Raw genomic sequence first — 20,253 nt, forward strand, 5'->3', positions numbered from 1 at the left:
ACCTCTGATGATGTTCACTTTATCCTCTGAACACTAACAATTTTTGTTTGAATTCTGCTGTTTCACTACTTTTGGGTGGAAGATCAATTTTTTGCACTTTGCAGGCTGTACCTGGTTATAACTGCAGCAACAATATTAGCATTTCTCAACATCATCATTACCAAATCATGTTTGCCTGGTGATATGCTGTAAACAACAGAACCCTCCTTGAAAAATAGTTAACTAAGCAGTTGTTCCTTGTTTGTTCAATTGTACTGCTTCCAAAGCGTAAAATCATATAGTTGACTTTAAGACTGCAACAGATTTTCGTACAATTCTTGTCATCTTGCTGTCTGATGTCCAATTCAATCTTATTAAGCATTAACTTTATTTCATTATCTAACCCATTAATGAACACATTTAATAGAAAATGTTAAACAAAACCAGCCCTTATATATTGGATTAAGTCTCATTTAACTAAAGGGCTCTTTCATCTTTGACTTTTTCCCTCATTTCCCATTTGTAAGAGAAAATTCCATCACATGCTAACATTTATATTTAATTACAGGATCACGTTTGCATAAAGTAGACATTTATTGAAAAATGCTTTGGTTTGCTTTCAGGATGTGTGTCCTTGTATGTGCTTTCCATTAGAGGAACCTAAAAATAAGGATTTTGTTTGCCTATCGTGATTTGCATTTTCTACTGAAGAAAATTTCCCTCTCCTGCATCTTCTGCTATGCTGAATGCTAACTCTTTCTGTTCTTCTGTTGTGCAACTGCTTGTAGCTTACGTTATAAATAAAAATTCTGCTGGAAGCTCTATCAAGTTATCTGTGACTACCACACAGTTTCAGACCACTGCATGAAATAGTTACCTGCTCTGCCTCATGATATTGCCATGAGTAGCCTTAATAAGAATGTAATGAACATCATACAAGACATTCATGAAGTCCTCCCGGGACACAGCTCTACTTGGTCTTGGGTCATCTCCATAATGCTTCCACGTGAAATCTGCTTGGGAGATTGTCTTGTTGACACCCGGGTCATCGTGATAGTATTCCCAGGGCCCCCTTTGGTCAGCACCATAATATTCCCATTCATGCTGAAAGACAGTAATACAAAAACAGAGTATTAACAGTATTACGAAAACCGGGTGTTCAAATTCTGGGGGGGAAAAAACCAAAAAAAAAACCAAAATGGAAATGTTACCTCTGTCAGCTCGATCTCATGCCTTGTCAGTTGTCCAATCAGAGGGGCAGCCATATGCCGGACAATAATTCTTGTATGAGTGGGAGGCCCACCTCTTATGATGACTTGTGGGTAGTAAGTAGTAAAACCTGTCTCTTCTCGTGCTTCAAAGTAGATTGCATATTTCAGTTTCCCTCCATAAGAGGTCAGCTAACAAAGCAAAGCACAAAGTACAGGAAGAAATCTCATTTTTATTTAGCCTGGGTATATGTAGGAATGAGACACATTCTGCAACTGTGTGCAGTCTGACGAATGTGGTAGAAAATAGCAATACATGCTTGTGGAACTATCCAGGGACAAGGGCTGTGTTAAAAAATAATGATTGGCAACCTATCATTGTACTTCACTAAACCCAAAAACATTATCTATTCATTTATATGCTCCTCAAATTTGTGTTTAGAGAAAGAGACATCCAAGTACCAAAAAAATCATTACAGAGGCAGATAACAATCTCCAAAAGGAGGGTTATTTCAATAATTTTCTCTTCTGTAACTTGCAACAATCTGTTTTTTTAATGGAGAGAAGCAAAAAGTTATGAGACAGTCATATTAAGTTAATGCAGGTAATTTTTCATACAACATTTTTATGAGAGAATTTATATAGTGTTCATGTTGTAGATGTATGGATTTCCATGATAACAGAGCAAACAATTTTTAATAATGAAATGGCATTTATTTACTTTTGAAGTACTTTCAACTGTGCAATGATATGCACATTGGAAAGGAAAATAGACATTGCAAAATACAAATATAAGATTTAAAAAATTATAAATCCATGTCAGTATTCAGTGGAATTTTATGTTTACCTTTCGTCCCTCAAACTGCTCTGGAAGTCTCCAGTAAACAGGTTCTGATCGAAGATCCTGCATCACCTGCTCAATATTTGCTACTATTTCAGGAGGCTGGAATGCAATCCCCGAAAGGGTGCTGCGCTGAAGCTTTTCATCCACCAGTGGTATAATCATTTGCTCTGGCTTCAAGGTCAACTATAAACATTAAAAAAAAAAAAAAATCAACAAGAAAATTGACACTCCTTTTCCCCATCAAGTGTTAGTCTTTAAATTCTATCTCTTAAAAAAATATTTCTATGCAATATAATTTTGCATCATGATCAATTTGTCACAAAAAATTCTTACTATTCCTTCATGTGTAAACAGTGACAATAATGACTTTCCCCTCAAGCCTTTTGCACCTCAGCCTCATGTTAACAAAGAGCATCCTAACATTGGTTAAAATAGTTTCATCAGCAACTGATGGCAGTAATTTTCTTGCAGCGGTTTTCATAGTGCTATTTCAGTCTTGAATAAGGTCCTTTTTTTTTTTTTTTTTTTCCAAATTGAAAAATCACCAACAAACAATGGAAAAAAACCAAATTAACTGAACCATGGGAAATTTATGCTGGACAACACGCATTTGTGACCCTTGAATACCTGGGAAAACTTTGCATCATATACCAGAGATTAATGCACTGGACTGCATAATTTCCCCATGTGAACAGCTAGCTCTTCTGGGTTTTAATAGCTTGATTTGGCTTGACATCAGCCACCCTATGACTAGTTTTCTTGTCTACTTATTTACTTTTCAAGCCTTGACCCCGATTGTCTAATGGAACATATTGCTCCTTCCACCTTTCAAAGTATAGGGAAGAAAATGACTGCTTAAATGTTTGGCCATTTTCTAGCTACCTCTCAGTGCCTGACTAAAAGATGTCAGCAGGAAACAACATTATCGCATTACACGGCTCAGCAGTTTTCTACTCACCCACATGCGAATCAGCCCCCGTGCCTCTCTGCACTGTGTACTCAGGCCAAAGCAATAGCAACTGCTGCAGCCAAGTGGGTTTCTGGCAGAGAGACCAAATGTGCCAGACTTGCACCTGTCACAGTGGACACCTTCCACATTAACCTGGAAGCAAGACAATAATATAAAAAAAAAAAAAAAAAAAAAAAAGAAAAAAGAAAGTCGCTTTCATTTTGAGGTAGTAATAAGCAAAAGAAAATCATACAGTAGTGATAATAACAGGGTGCAGAAAGGAATAATAAGCACAACGAAATATCCAGAGAACATTCCAGCTTCTTATCATGTCTGTATGCAAACATATGCAGTTAGTGTAACTGAGGCATTTACATTATATTTCCATTAATTAACAATTTACATTATAGCAGCTTTCCAGTATCTGAAGCAGACATACACGAAAGCTGGGGTAGGGTGTTTTGCACAGGTGTGCAGCAAGAGTACAAGGAGCAATGGATTCAAACTTGAAAAGGAAAAGTTTAGGTTAGACATTAGAAAGAAATTCTTTAGTGTGAGGGTGGTAAGACACTGGAAGAGGTTGCCCAAGGAAGCTGTAGGTGCGCCCTCCCTGAACGTGTTCAAGGCCAGGTTGGATGGGGCCTTGAGCAACCTGGTCTGGTGGAAGGTGTCCCTGCCCATGGCAAAGGGGTTGGAACTAGATGATCTTTAATGTCCCCTCCAAGCCTGGTTATTCTATAAATCTGTGATTTAAATCTACTGGATAGCTCTGAGCTACTCATTCTAGCTTCAAACTGACAGCGGTGAGCACAGAAAAATCAAATGGAATTTTGGGAATTATAAGAAAGCTATGTTCTGAAATTGCCAGGGTTAATCAAGCCTTTTGTTTCGTAGGAATAAGCTTTGACAAGTTAGAAAGTTTAAGGTACAGCACTAAATGTTCTTGTGGAATATTTTAATGGAAATATTGTATAGAAAAGCTTTGCCCTCTTGTGATGGTTTTCCACATCATTGTATAGTATTAACAATGCTGAAAGATTTCACTGTTGCAATGTCAGGGCTTTTATTTTAATTTTTCAATTAGTCTAAACAAAAAAAGTATACCAAGATGTTTTTTAAAAAAATCACCCATATGAAAACACTGATTGGCTTTTCCTCTCCCTGCTTCTTTTCATTTTGAGAATCATGTGAAGAAGCCAATCTAGAAAACAAATTCAACTTTCCAACCATTATACAGGAAACCAGCAGCTTCCCCAAGGATTTACCCTTTTTAACCCTCATTTCCACGTGTAATTCAGCAAATGTGCCTGCACCATATTTAGCTTAGATTTTGCTGCTTTTTGTCAGGGCTGAAAATGGGCCTCCTGAGCTTTTGAAAGCTCATTTCTGCACCTATAACAGCAGGTTTGAATGGGAACTATTACAATTTTATAAAAATCCAGCTTCTTTTAGTATATATAACTCAAAAAAGATACACAAAAGGTTAACCAACCCTAGATTTAAATTCAACCTCAGATTTAAATAAAGGAAAAAAAAAAATCTTCTGACTTAATTCAGTATTATTTGTCAATTTTCAGACATAACGTGAATTTTACTTGCTTTGCATTTTGTTTCATGTCAATTGCAGTTTCTTATCATCAATCATCAGCTAAATATATACTGCTAAGTTCCACTAACAGAAACATAGAAATAACTATATTATCCTTATAAAAATCAGCAAAGAAACATTGCTATTTAAAAATGACATAAATTCCCATTCATTCTACTTGGTGTTTACAAGAGCTACAAGACAGACATTAACATGCTGGACGTAATCCAGAACAGGGGCACCAAGCTGAAGAGGGGCTGAAGCACATCATGTATCAGGAGAAGCTGGAAGAATTTAGATACTTCTATTTTTCCACTTCAGAGGATGATAAGACAAATAACTGATCATTAGGCTGAGTTTTACCCTGATGATCCACATACTCACTTCCATTTTCTTGTGTTCTCACCATCAAATGAATTAGTGTTTGTGAAATAGAACATGATGTTTTCTACTCAAATACACAAGAAAAATGGGAGGATAATCGAGCAGTTTGCATGAAGAGGTTGTGAAATGTCCATCCTTGGAAATACTGCCTCAGCAGTATCTTTCAAAGAAGATCCTGAAGTAATGACCTGTTTCAGTGCTGCATAACCATCCTAGTGATATTTTTTTCCTACTGTCCAATTCAAAATTCCTAAGCTGCCATTAGTAGCTGTTGACCCTTGCCACATCTTTGGCTACTATCAGAAAGGACCTGACTCTATTAACTACCCTTTGAAAGTAGATGTAGGCTGCAATTACACTTTCTTTTCACATCTGTTTTTTTTTGCAGACTGAAAGAGTACAGATTTCTCCATATATCCTTACAGATCACCTGCTCTACATCCTTTGTAGCCCTTCTCTGGCTCTCCAGTTTCTAAACTACACCCTTGAATCAGGCCCTAAAACCTGACACCATTTCCAAGTGCAGTGTTACTAGCAATGCGTAGAGAGAGATAAAGACTTTGCTTTTCTGGTTATGCTCTAAAGGCAGCCTTGTAGCTGAATTGGCCAGTATGAACAGTGCATCCAGTTCAGCAGGCAATTTGCCTGAGAACATGAACTATGAGAGAACATGACTGGCTTATAATCCCTTTGCCATCCCTCAAAGCCTGTATATGCTTTCCAGCAGGATTACCACTCAGCCTCCTGACCATTCTATACTTCAGATCATCAAGCTTTTCAAGAACCCTCTAGATAGTTCTACTGTTCAGCATGTCAGCCTCTATCTCCTCCAATCAGCAATATTCTCAAATATGGTGATGGTGAATTCTGTCACCTGTGTTACTCATGAAGGTATTAACTTTGCTGTATTCTGTTTGTAGGGTACCAACTGCCTTTTAAGCTCAGAAATACAGACAGTTTTCAAACCACCTAAGTGTGCTGTTCTTTACAGGTAAGAAGACTGTGAGTGATGTCAAAACTCTTTGCTTTAGTGATCCTGGTTTGGATACAGTCTACTTAAAAGAACAGATACTACTGCGGTGAATTCTACCCATAAAATGATTAATACCAACTCCCTCTTAGTCAATGTACTATGAAGAATCATCACTGTGGCATATTGTTATTACTGGTGTGATTGCTTTTAATTAGCAAAACAATAATTGTATTGAATGAGGTTAAACTGGCAACAATTCTGTAAGTACAGGAAGAAACCCAACATGAGATGAGAGCCTAAGAGTGTACTATCCTGGTAAGTGTTAGTTTGTTAAAAAAAGCAACTGATAAGCATTTAAACCTCTCTTTATGTTTGACTCCTCCCACAGCAGTCAGCAAATGCACTATGAAAGCCAACTATATTTGTTTGCATGTATTGTTGGAACAGGCAAGTTACAAACATCAATGAATTTCCAGCTACAGGATCAGCTTACAACCTGAATTATCCTACCTTGCAGCTGCACTGGCCAGTGTGAGCAGTGCACGAGCACTTCCCCATCTCTGCATCACAGCTCTGTGGATCAGTCCCTGCCAGGAAGCACTGACAAGCAACACAGTGTGGATAATTCCAGTAACCCAAACGGCACTCAGTGCATTTATCCCCAGAGAATTCAGCACGGCAGAAGCAACAGCCTGTATTTGAGTCACACTGAGAACTCAGGGATCCAATGGGGCTGCAGTCACAGGGCTAACAAGAGAAAAAAAAAAAAAAAAAAAAAAGGAGAAAATTGCAGTTGTGTATCTGACCAAAACGCAGCCAAACAAACATGATAAAGAAACAACTCACCACTTTCATAAATCTATAAATGAAGTACAGCACTGAATTTGCACTGTCTGAAGCTAACATATATGAATTGCAAGGCCAGGCATTCATCTTTACTTATCAAGGGTCAAACAATTACACTAATACAATTAGAACACTTTTGGAACAGATATTACTTAACATTTAAGTTAGGCTGTGAAACCAAAAAATACAGAAGGGTCAAGACACTGCTATACTATGTGGACAAAATTATTTTAAAAATCTAAGTGATCTCAAAAAATGCTTTTTATGGAAATCCTTTGCAGGGTATGTTCAGACTACCTTAGAATTGGATTTGCTCAGGGTCAGTGGTCTCAGTGGCATCTAGTTCAATGTTTATTACTCATCAAACAAGTAACTAACTTCTTTGGACAAGTGAGACTTTGATGACAGTAATTTGCACAGTAAGGTATAGAGATATTGTCTTGTGGTATACTGGGGAGTAAACTTGCTCACACAAGGAGACTTCTATAGGCAGTTAAGGATAGAAATAACTGAATTGCCAGGGGTGTCTAGGAATTGAGTGTGGAAGTAAGCAGCAGGGAAAGTTAAATGCTTCCAAAGAAGAGAAGAATCCCTCAGTGCTATTACTGTGACTATACAGCAAGGCTATCTCAGGATGTTTGCTGTGATCACTGGCGTGACCAGAATCTTATGGAGAATGTCATCTTACAGAAGCAAACTCAATGTCAGCAGTACAGGTTACCGCAGTAACTGAGTTGGATGGACTTGCTCAACTTCTCAAGAGGAATTTAGGAATATAGTCAGGTCATGTAGAAGGAAAATCAGAGAGGCAAAGGCACAACAAGAACTGATACTCGCCACCTCTGTGAAAGACAACAAGAAATCCTTCTACAGATACATCAACAGCAAAAGAAGGGCCAAGGAAAACATTCATTCTGTACGGGACATGAGTGGGAAGATAGTTATCAAAGATGAGGAAAAGGCTGAGGTATTTAATACCTTCTTTACCTCAGTTTTCAAAAGAAAGACTGGTTATCTTGAGGACAGATGGCTTCTGGAACTTAAAGAAGGTGATAAGAATCTAAACAGCCCCCCTGTAATATTGAAGGACACAGTCAGTGACCTGTTGAGCTGCTTGGATCCCCACAAGTCTATGGGACCGGATGGGATCCACCCAAGGGTGATGAGGGAGCTGGCAGAAGAGCTCTCCAAGCCTCTCTCTATCATCTACCAACAGTCCTGGCTAACTGGGGACATCCCAGATGATTGGAAGTTGGCGAATGTCACGCCAATCCACAAAAAGGGCCGGAAGGAGGACCCAGGAAACTACAGGCCCGTCAGCCTGATCTCAGTGCCTGGCAGGGTTATGGAACAGATCATCCTCAGTGCAATTACACAGCACCTGCAGGATGGGCAAGGGATCAGACCCAGCCAGCACGGGTTTAGGAAGGGAAGGTCCTGCCTAACCAACCTGATCTCCTTTTATGATCAGGTGACCCGTCTGGTGGATGAGGGGAAGGCGGTGGACGTGGTCTACCTGGACTTCAGCAAAGCCTTTGACACCGTCTCCCACAGCATTCTCCTGAAAAAGCTGTCTGCCCGCAGCTTGGACAGGAGCACCCTGTGCTGGGTTAAAAACTGGCTGGAAGGCTGGGCCCAGAGAGTGATGGTGAATGGGGCTGCATCCAGTTGGCGGCCGGTCACCAGTGGTGTCCCCCAGGGATCAGTGTTGGGCCCAGTACAGTTTAATATCTTTATCGATGACTTAGATGAAGGGATTGAGTCCATCATCAGCAAATTCGCAGACGACACCAAGCTGGGAGGAAGTGTGGACCAGCCAGAAGGCAGGAGGGCTCTCCAGAGGGACCTGGACAGACTGGAGAGTTGGGCTGACTCCAACAGGATGAGGTTCAACACGGCCAAGTGCCGGGTCCTGCACTTTGGCCACAACAACCCCATGCAGCGCTACAGGCTGGGCACAGAGTGGTTGGAGAGCAGCCAGGCAGAAAGGGACCTGGGAGTCTGGATTGACAGGAAGCTGAACATGAGCCAGCAGTGTGCCCAGGTGGCCAAGAAAGCCAATGGCATCCTGGCCTGTATCAGGAACAGCGTCGCCAGCAGGTCCAAGGAAGTGATTCTGCCTCTGTAGTCAGCCCTAGTGAGGCCACACCTCGAGTACTGTGTCCAGTTCTGGGACCCTCAGTTCAGGAAGGATATCGAGGTCCTGGAACAGGTCCAAAGGAGGGCAACGAGGCTGGTGAAGGGACTCGAGCACAGGTCCTATGAAGAGAGGCTGAGAGAGCTGGGGCTGTTCAGCTTGGAGAAGAGGAGGCTCAGGGGAGACCTTGTCGCTCTCTACAACTCCCTGAAAGGAGGTTGGAGCCAGGTGGGAGTTGGTCTTTTTTCCCAGGCGACTTTCAACAAGACAAGAGGACACAGTCTTAAGTTGTGCCAGGGGAGATTTAGGCTGGATATCAGAAAGAATTTTTTTACGGAGAGGGTGATCAGGCAATGGAATGGACTGCCCGGTGAGGTGGTGGATTCTCCATCCCTAGAGACATTTAAAAAGAGACTGGATGTGGCACTCAGTGCCATGGTCTAGCAACCGCACCAGTGGGTCAAGGGTTGGACTTGATGATCTCTGAGGTCCCTTCCAACCCAGCTAATTCTATGATTCTATGATTCTATGAAATTAAGGACACAGAGTTGAAAAAGACAGAAAGAAAAGAGAGATTCATTTTCTAAGCAAAAGTGCTTATTCCATGAATATGTATAGCACCTTTCTTCTGATCAGAGAAAACCATTTATAAAGAAGGTTATTATGTACAGGAAACATCCAAATTCAATCTTCACTGAACACCAAAAAAACTATTTAACTCCTGGTTAAATGGTAGACTGCTACCTACCCTGAGAAATAGAACCTTCTGACAGAAAGATTCTTATTCTACAAGATCCACCTGAACAAAAAAACTGAGGAAGTAAATTGTTCACTCTACACTGAAATAGCTTGGTGTGCAATACCAAAATTTTAATCACAAAAAGTTGTTATGTTCATTTTGTGAACAAGCAGTTTTAGGCTATGCTTTCAAACTTCCTGAGTTACCCTGGAAATCTTCTACAAAAAGTGCAAGCAGGAGATTCTCATCTCACTTTGCAGAAATTAGCTTCAACACACTGAAAGAGATGTGGGCTGACAGATCATTATTAATTTAGATGGTGCCACGGAACTGTCATATTAATGCACTCACATAAAAGACAATCAGAGAATATACTCCAGAGCTCAAACAGAGGTCTTCAACCTCATTAGGCTGATTTCAGAAGCCAAAAGCCTGTATCACAGCAGCACAGCAGAGGTTTCACAAAAGGAGTTTTCCATACATACAAGAAAGTAATCATTCTTGGTAATTAGCTTGCAGCCTGAGCTACATGACAAACAGCCTTTTAAGAAAGAGCATTATGGCAAATGACCATGTTCAGACAAGACAGATTTTTCAATTAATTGCAGCAGTACTATAAACCCCCTGTCATCAATGAGAACATCAGAGGGGAGAAGGCATTTGAACTTGGTGTAATATTCATTGTCACCAGTTTTCAACCCTTCCTGTAACTCAAGAGTAGGACATTAAAAACAGCTTTCATGGCCTCTTTGAAATACTATCTTTGTTTTCCTATTACTTCTCCCTCCTTCCTTCTACTTCAGATTTTTTTAACTGTGTCAAAAACTGGAATAAGAAGGATTTAAAGACTCATGACAAAGTTTAATCCCCTTTTAATGACACAGGAAGAAAAGTATATTTTACAGCTAAAGTGGATGGCTTTTTTCCTACTTTCCTCACTTTCTGCAAGAGAACTTCAAGAACAAGTTCCCAGTGGCACCGCAAATAGGGCCAAAGTAAATTTGTTCTGCAAAGGCACAGTCAGTTACCCATAACTATACATCTACATTGATTGTACAATACTGAGGTGACCTCCTCCATCAGCTTAAACACATCTATAATAAAAGAAACCAAGCAGGACACTGACTCAGCATGACAACAGTACAAACAGGGTGTCTGGTGTCACAGGCTGCATACCTGAGGTGGAAGAATTGTAGGACTGACTAACAGTGACAACACACCACATCCTGACACCAGAACTCAGCGCAGAAGCAAACCATGATTTGCAAACTTAAAATTGTGTTCCAGCTACAAATTACTGCATGCACCCCATGAGAAAGAGGTAACACACACAGAGAAAATAGAGATTCACTCACCTTGCAGCCACTGACAATGTCGTGGCCCCAGTGATTTGGTGCACATTTGTCACACATCTCTCCAACAGTATTGGGAGGGCAGATACAGCGGCCACTGAGGGGATCACAGTTATTACCAAAACGTGAACACTCACAGGCTTCATGGAAAACAGAAAAAAGTAAAGCAGGGGTAAAGTTACCCTTTTATGTCACATGTGGAAAACATTTGTCTACCAAAGCATTTAACATACAGTGAACTCTTATTCATCAGCGGACACAGTGGAGCAAGAAAGGTGGGATAAACCCAGAGAAACTAAAACCAGGAGCAATGCAATAGTTTCATTGAGGCTGAAGTAACTGCAATGAGAACAGATTGGGGAAAACAAAGGCACCGACTGCAGTAGTGCAGAGACTTCTTAGATGGTGCACTCATGTCACACACATGCATTGCTTCTGGGTTCATGCTGTTTCACAGAAAAAGCTACCAGGTTACCCCTGAGTTGTCTACAGAGGGAACCTGCAGTGAATTTTACCTATTCCACCAATTCAAGCCAAACTCCTGAAACTTCTGCAGCTGTAAACACACTTCTCTTAAAGAGAAAAAAAAAGTTGTCCCAGCTTCTTTTTCCCATTCTACTCCTTTTTTTTTTTTCACATTACATATTCTTTGTACATCACACTGATATCAACAATGTGACTCTTCACAGGAAAGTAGGATTCTTTGCTGATTTTATTCAACTAAAAAGACTTGGGTTTTGGAAGTAATTCCAAAAGTGGTCTTGACTCTGATATTAGTAAGTGAACAATTCATTGATGGAAACTAAAGATTCAAGGTATTTAAGTGATAAATAGTTCTGGGGCATAAGACACAAAATTGCTTGGTGTAGAACTGGTGCATAGTTATTTTCATACCAATTGTCAACATTACCCTCAAGGTCAGAGCTAACTCTCATAAGCAAACCAACTTTCTGAGTGATAATGTATTCCTTGGGGTGTTTATAGGGCAGTGTAACATACTGTTTATTGCTGAGACCTCTATTTGTGTTCATTGCCTTCACTGTAAGAAATACTTAAACACAGAGTAAAACAAGAAGAGATGTGCAAAGACAGAACTCAAATCAATAGTTCAACTAAGTGACCTTTTTTTTCTATCATGCTTTCACAATAAGATAACTGATGCAAAGGAGATAGTAAGTTTTGCCTCCATCATGCCAGGAACAAGATGTTTTGCATGCTACATAAAATCTTTTGATACCCTGTGGCTTGAAGATGCTTCAGAATACATCTCTCATTGTGAGACTAAGGATTTTGGATGTGACAGCTCTTCTGTGGGTTTTCCCTTCTTACACAAAATTGGTTTAAAAGGTATGGAGAGGAGGAAAATGATACAGCAATATTTTTTGCATTTTTACTTTTATCATTATTTAAAAGAATATGGAAAAAACAACACAAAAATTTTGTTGCAAACAATAGCGAAACAAAAATCTCATTTTTTGTTTCATTACTGCTAGAATGTCAATGCTAACTGATAATGCTCTAGGTTGATTTTCTTTCTTTATGGATTTTTATAGCACAACAAAAAAAACAAAAATTTTTTTTTTATAAATGCTAGATAAAAGAGGCCCAATATTTTATGTGATACTTAACTGTCACTACAGTGCACTTTCTTCCTAACATGATTTGATATATTGTGATTAAATTTCTGATTTTCTGTGTGATTCATAATTTAATTCCTTATTTTTGTCATTTGAAGGAATACATTAAAAGCCTACTAAAAATAAGAGGGGAGAAAATATTTTGAAAACAGAATTCCTCTCCATCTGCTACATTCATTTTAGAACTTCTAAAAATCAGAATTTTCTGAACATCTTTAGCTATTGCTGTTATTTTAAATATTTGATGACCACAGAAAGATGCATTTTTATTTAAAATATTGTTGAGATTTACAGTATTTTTCCATTTCATCACCATTCCTTAAATTTTACCATTTCATATTTGCCAAGAAGGCAGAAAAAATTTTCATGTGAAAACTTGTTGATAGCTCTCTCCTTTTCCTTTCCCAACTGTATGAAACTAATAACATTTTCATAATAAAGATATCCTTATAGACTGTCAAATGTGAGAATAGGAGACTAATCATGAAGGTATTCTGTATTTTTTTCCCCTCTGTGTTGGTACTAAGGGGTTTAGGACTTCAGTTATCATGTGCAATTTATTTCAAGCTTTCTCACCAGTGAGCCTGTGAACCTAGCTTTTTTTTTCCAAGGTGTCAACATTCTTGAACCTTTTGAGGTTGCAGTACTTTCTTAGCCCTTCATTCCTAGGGGAGACAATACTGTAATGTTTTCAAATGTGATCCATAACCCAGCCTTGCTCAAGGTTTATCAGCCCTACAAGTGAAATCAAATTTTGTTGCACAGCTATGGGTCTCAAGGCCTAGATGCTCCTTCCATAAAAAAGGGGAGACAAAAAAAAAAAGCAAAGACCTGGGACTGCTGCTTCTGCAGCCACTCCAGATGGGAAAGAAGGAAGAACAGGATAATGGGCAGAGTGGCTGCTGCTCCTGGAAAGTACACAGCTTCTGCCTGAAGAATAATAGCAGCAATATCCTTGGCTTTACAGCATTCTGATACAAAGAATGCTGCAGAACCATCACAGTTCTGGCATCCCAGCAGCCAGCCACACTAGGAAACTCTACTTTCATGATCATGCCTAAATGACTCTATGAGACTTTGAAATTACAGTTCTGTTATCAAAAATGGATACTGCGCTAGGAAGAGACCTATTAATTAGGTTCTTTTCAATGTGGCAGTTTGCACTGCTTTAAGGACAGGAAATACTAATTTCAGTGTTCAACCTAACGTTTGAAAGGACCAAGAAATGTAAAGGAACAGTTGGATATATGTCTCATGCTAAAGCTTCAACATCTGGAAAAATATCACTTTCATGTGTTTACACAAGGGATATAATAAAGAATTTTATCTGAAGATCTTCTTGTACACAAAAAGTACATAAGTAAGAAGGATCCTAAATATTACTGTGTCAAAATTTAATAAAAAAAGGATCAACGATATAAGGACAGTGAAAAGGCTTGGGATAAAACTAGAAGTGAGGGATTTTTTTTATTATTTTTTTTTCCATTCACATTCCTTCAAGCTGATGTGATTTGTCAAGTGCCTTAATCACCCTTCTATGATACGCTTAATTAAATTATAAAACTTCACAGGAATTTTTTTTTTAAGGAAGTAATTGGATAAAAGGACATTCCTGTTTCTTCTAAACAGGGCATAGTAGCCATAAGCTGACCTTAAAATAGCAGGAATTGCTTGCAGCTTTTGTTCTTGCCAATCACCTTTCTTTCCAATTGACAAATTTACAGGGCTGTCTATGAAAATACCTACCTGTCAGGAAAAATTGTTAGGCAATCCAAAACCAGTCAAACTAGAATCTTAGCAATAAACAAACAAACAAATCAATCTGCAATTGGTTGGAAACAATTTACATACGAGTACAGCCTCCTTCTTCAAAGTTGTAATATCCATGAGCACAGCGGTCACACTTCTTTCCCGTCACTCCAGGCTGGCAGTAACACTGTCCACCTCCATCACAGTCAAAGGATTTGGAACCAAAAGAGTTGCAGTTGCAGGGAATACATCCCATTGAAGACTGTAAGCCAAATGTTCCAGGCTGTCATAGGGAGATGAAGAGCTGTTAGTACATGGAATGATTAGCAGGAGAAAAAGGGAAAAGCTGAGAGTGTAGGGAAATCAGCATGGTTCTTTCCTTTTCATCACTGAAATACCATTCTTAACAGATTGAATTGTACTGGTAGAACATTGGAGCAAGAGGTACTAAATATCCTACAGAGCTGAAGAAGAGTAACTATTTCAGAATGTTACCTGATGCTATAATGAATGTTCTGCAAGGCAATGCATTTCCTATGAGGCTGTGTTTCCATTCACAGTTCCCACAAGAAACATAATGTACAACAGCTCCATATACACATCATGTGTCTGCATCGTAAGATCATGTCAGGCAGAGTTTGTTGCTAAGAGAGTGAATTAAAATTCTTCACTGACTGGAGACTGAACTGGAAAGTGTCTGAACCAGACTTTTAATCTCCTCTGGCCAGGGGCAATGTCTGTATACAGTATTCTGTAACTCAAGGCCACTCGTTTTAAATAATACTTAGGAACAGCTTTAGAAGAACATATATAATGTGTTTGTTTACATTCCAAGCAAATAATGGGAATTGCTTATATCAGGACCCCCAGATCCTTCTCCTCAGAACTGCCTTTCCGGCAGGGCCACCCCTAATATATATTGGTGCTTGGGGTTCTTTCTCCCCAGGAGCAGAACCCTACACTCGTTCTTACTGAACCTGATTGGCTTCCTCTCTGCCCAGCTTTCCAGCCTCTCCAGGTCACACTGGATGGCATCACACCCCTCTGGAGTGTCAGCCACCCCTCCCAGCTTTGTGTCACTAGTGAACTTGCTGAGGATACACTCTGTCCCCTCATCCAGGTCGTTGATGAACATGTTGAACAAGACTGTTCTGAGTACTGACCCCTGGAGGACACCGGTAGTTACAGGCCTCCAACTCAACCCTGCTCCATTGATCACCACCCTCTGAATTCTGTCACTCAGCCATCTCTCAGTCCACCTCACTGTCCACTCATCTAGCTCACACTTCTTTAATTTCTTAATGGGGATGGTATGGGAGACAGTATCTGAGACTAAGACAGAATAGTCCATAAGCCTGTTTCTCTTCTATTTTCATCCTTCACTTTGTTTTTTGCATTGAGTGCTTCAAAGTTCCTAAAGAACTAGAATAGACATTATCAACTACAGTAATAAGCTTCCTCCTTAACTCCACTAGTGAGGCACAAAAAATGTACCTGTAAAGAAGAGAAGACAAACTCTCATTTGTATACTGTAATATGGAATTTTAGCCAACAAACCACATGGGTTTCACTACACCAACCAGCAGAGGCCGGGAGGAGCAACCCATACCTGATACTCAAATTTTGAACTCAGTCTTGAGCTACAGTGACTGAAAATGTGAGTGCTTTTCTACCTTTTCGTAAGGCTCCACAGTGGAACTCCTAACCTTTTGTGTAGGTCAGTTCGCAGCAACTTCAGCAGGTTTCCATGTAAAAGTACTGAAATCTGATTTCTGATCTTAATATTGAATTTCCACATTCCCAAAGAGAATCTGCTGAGAGGGATCAAAAATACATGGCTACACCTATGGTCAGAATTTGGCCTGAAGAACTATATGAATCCGAGCAAATGCTTGATTATATGTATAATAAAGAATTATCCTGGTTTGTAATTCCAAATTCTGTATTGAAATGTTTTGCCAAGCACCTACTTCTCCGTGACAAAACAGGGAGAAGTACTCAAACCTGTACAATTAAACTCCAAGGTTCAATTAAATATACAGACTATCTCTCAACTTTCCTTTTCCACAGGAAGAGAACCACAGAAATGTGAATAAACAAAAATCTCAGAACAGACATTCAGATTAATGCAGTGAAGTAAACAATGCACACCATGCAGCTCCGTTCCTAATAGAAAGCTTGACAGGTTCTAATAAATTCTGTTTAGAAGAGTGAAAGGCAGAAAAAATCTGATACAACAGCACTCCACACTGCTTGAAGGAAGAAAAGATCACTGGCATGCTGAGTTATATTCTGTGATGAGCTCTGCAGAGTGAAAGACGTTTGCATCAGTCATGCAAAGCCAAAAGATGAAGCCCCAAGTTGAGCCCTCAGCAAAGCTTGTTTACACACAGAAAAATCTGAGAATTGCATTTACTGAACAAGAGATTAGAACCTGGATGACAAAGAGGAGTTGCAAGGAATAAAACCAACATTCCTAAAACACTGCTGTGTTCGAGGCAGTTGCACTGTAATTATTTCATTTTTAGAAATCAGTTGCTTTGTTCATTTGTGATAAACAGTTAATACTTCTGTCATTTTGGACATTATGTTCAAATAATAGGTACTTCACCCAGTTAAGCTTGGCTCAGGTAGGTGGCTATATTCACTAGTGTCAACTTTAAAGACTTTAAGACTTTGCCTCTGGGGCTGATCCTTCTCACAGACTACTTAAGTATTTGGTTCTTGAATTTTTAGAAGAGGAAGTCTTATCTTACTGAAAGTCATGAAAAAAACACTGATTTCATGGGTACATGTACACCACCCATGCATTTGGTGCTTACTGCTGTTGATTGTGCTGATTTTGTACTTTTCTGCTATTCAGCTTCTGCCCTGTATTCTTGTTTGCACTAAAAGGAGCCCCAGGAGTGGGCAAGTATCCTAAAGGACTGTCTGTCTTCTGAGCCCATCTGTTTCTTAATCGTTTCATATATTGTAAAAAATATGTATATATATATATATATTTAAAATATTTAAAATATGTATATATGTATATATATTTAAAATAAAAAAAAAAATTAAACCAACCAAACAAACCAACAAAAGAAAAAAGCCCAAGAGCTTGCAAGAGCTCCAAACACAAGCAAACGTGAGGTTTCAGTCCATGCAGTGCACACTGGTTCTGATTACCAGAGCATCAGGCCGATAAGCACCCCGTGGGCACCCACTGGCACTGCTGATGCCCCATCTCTGAGGGGGGAGTCGGATCTGCTGACTGCTTTGTGCATTTTCTTCCAATTTAGGCACCTGTCTGCTGATTTCACAGCGTCTGCCCATGAATCCTGATTTGCAGATACATCTTCCTGACATATCACATTGCAGTGATGTGGATCCTAAAGTACTGCAGCCACAAGGTATACAAAACACCTTTCCTGGGGCCCAGAAGTAGCTGGGCTTTAAGAATGAGAAGTAAACTCTGTTAGAAAGTGAAAATAATGAAACTCCAGCAAATAAAAACTACAGGAATAAAAATAGTGGTAAACACAGTAGTAAACAGATTAATCCCAAGAAGCCTGACACATTTTCTGTGTACATTATACAGTCTGTGCAAATTCCACTGGTATCAACTATTCTTCCTTGAACAGACTCTTTAAATACTGTTGAAAATAAAGTGTAAGCAAATGTCTTCAAAAATAACACGTTTTATGCAGGGTGCAAATGATCCTTGTGATTTCTGCAAAATTATTTACGTGCTTTAAATTACAGACATGTGGATTTTTGCTGAGGACACAAATCCTCATGCTGAACTACAGAAACATGCATGAAGCTCGAACATATTCCTTAGCAGCCTAAGGAAAACTCTTTGAAACTTCATGAAAAACCATTTTTTGCAGTGATTTATGAGACAGCAGAACAATGTAAATTCAAGAAACATTTCCACTAAATAAGAATAAATTACTAGGACAAGAAGAACCCCCAAGACTAAACTAACATTCTGCTTTAAAAAAAAATAATCAGAAGCTATCAGAAATTTGGGAAATCTTTTTCACAGAGGGATTTTCACTCGGAGCTGCAATATTTTATTTATCACAAGCATTCAGACTATAAAGGGTACATACCATATGTAAAGATGTACTTGTATGTACAGTGAGGCATAAAGCATATTCAATATTCTGCATTTCATTCTAGAAAATCTTTGGAAAACATTTTTAAACCATCTTTTTCACAATTCTGTACATAAGAATAGCTGATATATGTTCTTTAAGAGAAAAATGAGCAAAAAAAAGAAAAGCTATTTAGCTATTTAAAGAAAAAGTGTATTTAGTGACGAGAAATGGAAGAAAATTAAAAGAAAAGAGCATTTCTTGTAACTCACCTGGCAGACATCACAGCGGCGCCCAATCACATTGGTTTTGCATTGGCACTGGCCTGTCCGCGAGTCACAGATCTCGGAGAAGGAGCCATTGATGTGACAGTGACAGGCTACAGAGAGGAAGGAGTTGTCAAAGTATTTCCTGAAACACGTGCTGTTGAAGCTATCTTTGATAGACAAATATTTAGTGTGGCTTTTGCCACCCTGAGAAGCCAAGAAGGCCAGATAGAGTAGAGCAGGAAGGTGTTACTCCCATATGGTGATAGCACACATCAACCTACCCATATCAAGGAAGAGTTTTTCTCCAAACTAAGAGTGGGAGATTTTGCCTTGACTTCATAACCAATTTGATTTCTATGGGCCTCTCAAGCCAAAGAGAATGCTTAGGGCACATTACTGAGTTTGTGACGATGGACAAATAAGGTTTCAAAGCAGTAACAACTTTGCCTTTGTATTTTACTTAGTGCACATGTCTGGACCAAAGCTGTGGTGGGAAAGGCACCCATTCCATCAGTGGGAGCTGGTGATTTTGTTCCTGCATGTCCTTTTTTTCCAAGAGGAAAAAAGATCTCTATGTTGACTAGCAATGTCTAAACCAGGGCTCCAATATGCATTTTGCCTTCCTATAATTCCCTGACTGCACGTGTTGGCCTTTTAGTCAATCCGACAGTTTCATTTTAAGAAACAGCTCCAACAGTGAACATACGGTGGTCACATACTTGCATGTCACAAGGTGCCATTTGAGATAAAACAGTTATCTTTTTTTTCTATATATAGACTATTACAACAAGAGCTTCATCATTACTTCATGGGATTTTCAAGTGAAGAAGGAAAGGATTATTTTCTCTTCTTCTGCCCATTTTTGAGATATTTTGCAAAAGTTGCTTTTGTTAAATATAAGTGACTTTATATCTTGCCAGTCTGTTCATGGCCTTACTTCTCAAATGTTTGCACAGATGTCTCATACTCTGAAATAAGTAAGAAAAATATATGGGGCTCTCTATCAGTTTGGTATCACCTTCAGAGATTTTGTTCTCATTTTGTTTTGCTATATATTTGAAAGATGTAAACATTTTAAACACTTTTGCTGTAATTAACATAACTTCTTTTTTCCTTTTACTCTCATTTTTCAACACTGAATCCATAATTTACCTCTTTCATCCTGTATACAGCCCTCCTACCATAATATTTATGTTCTGAAACTGCCAACGCTTCAAACAGTACACAGTGCTGAGCACCACATACATACCTTTCGTGTGTCTAATTAAAATGGTCAGAAGTGAAAGATGATGCCTAAGCCCAAACTGGCTAAACCACAATTCTTAATGCAAATTAACAGTATTTCACCACCCTAGCAGGCCTCAAAAAACAAAGCCTGTCTTATCTGAATCACTTTACTTGCCAGACATGATACCACAAGAATCAAAAAGAAAATTTATACTGATTTTATAAGCAGAGTTTCTATTTATACTATATATTACCACAGACAGCATGCCACGTATTCTTAAATTAGGCAC

At 39.0% G+C, this 20,253-nt stretch overlaps 1 protein-coding gene across 4 annotated transcripts in view; it reads right to left on the reverse strand.

Moving 5' to 3' along the window:
• Window positions 1–20,253, reverse strand: part of LAMA2 (laminin subunit alpha 2) — a 347,870-nt gene that overhangs the window by 111,875 nt on the left and 215,742 nt on the right. For 3 of the 4 annotated variants that reach the window (XM_071740967.1, XM_071740966.1, XM_071740968.1), the window contains exons 20-28: window positions 18,740–18,846; window positions 17,554–17,817; window positions 14,488–14,668; window positions 11,003–11,139; window positions 6,436–6,672; window positions 2,990–3,133; window positions 2,035–2,214; window positions 1,191–1,379; window positions 857–1,083 (exon numbers count right to left, since the gene is read on the reverse strand). In XM_071740967.1, coding sequence (XP_071597068.1) covers window positions 857–1,083; window positions 1,191–1,379; window positions 2,035–2,214; window positions 2,990–3,133; window positions 6,436–6,672; window positions 11,003–11,139; window positions 14,488–14,668; window positions 17,554–17,817; window positions 18,740–18,846 — 1,666 coding nt within the window. The remainder of the gene's footprint in view (window positions 1–856; window positions 1,084–1,190; window positions 1,380–2,034; window positions 2,215–2,989; window positions 3,134–6,435; window positions 6,673–11,002; window positions 11,140–14,487; window positions 14,669–17,553; window positions 17,818–18,739; window positions 18,847–20,253) is intronic. The other variant, XM_071740969.1, reaches the window with a different exon arrangement.

This window comes from Heliangelus exortis, chromosome 3, assembly GCF_036169615.1.
Source record: "Heliangelus exortis chromosome 3, bHelExo1.hap1, whole genome shotgun sequence".
Lineage (NCBI taxonomy): Eukaryota > Metazoa > Chordata > Aves > Apodiformes > Trochilidae > Heliangelus > Heliangelus exortis.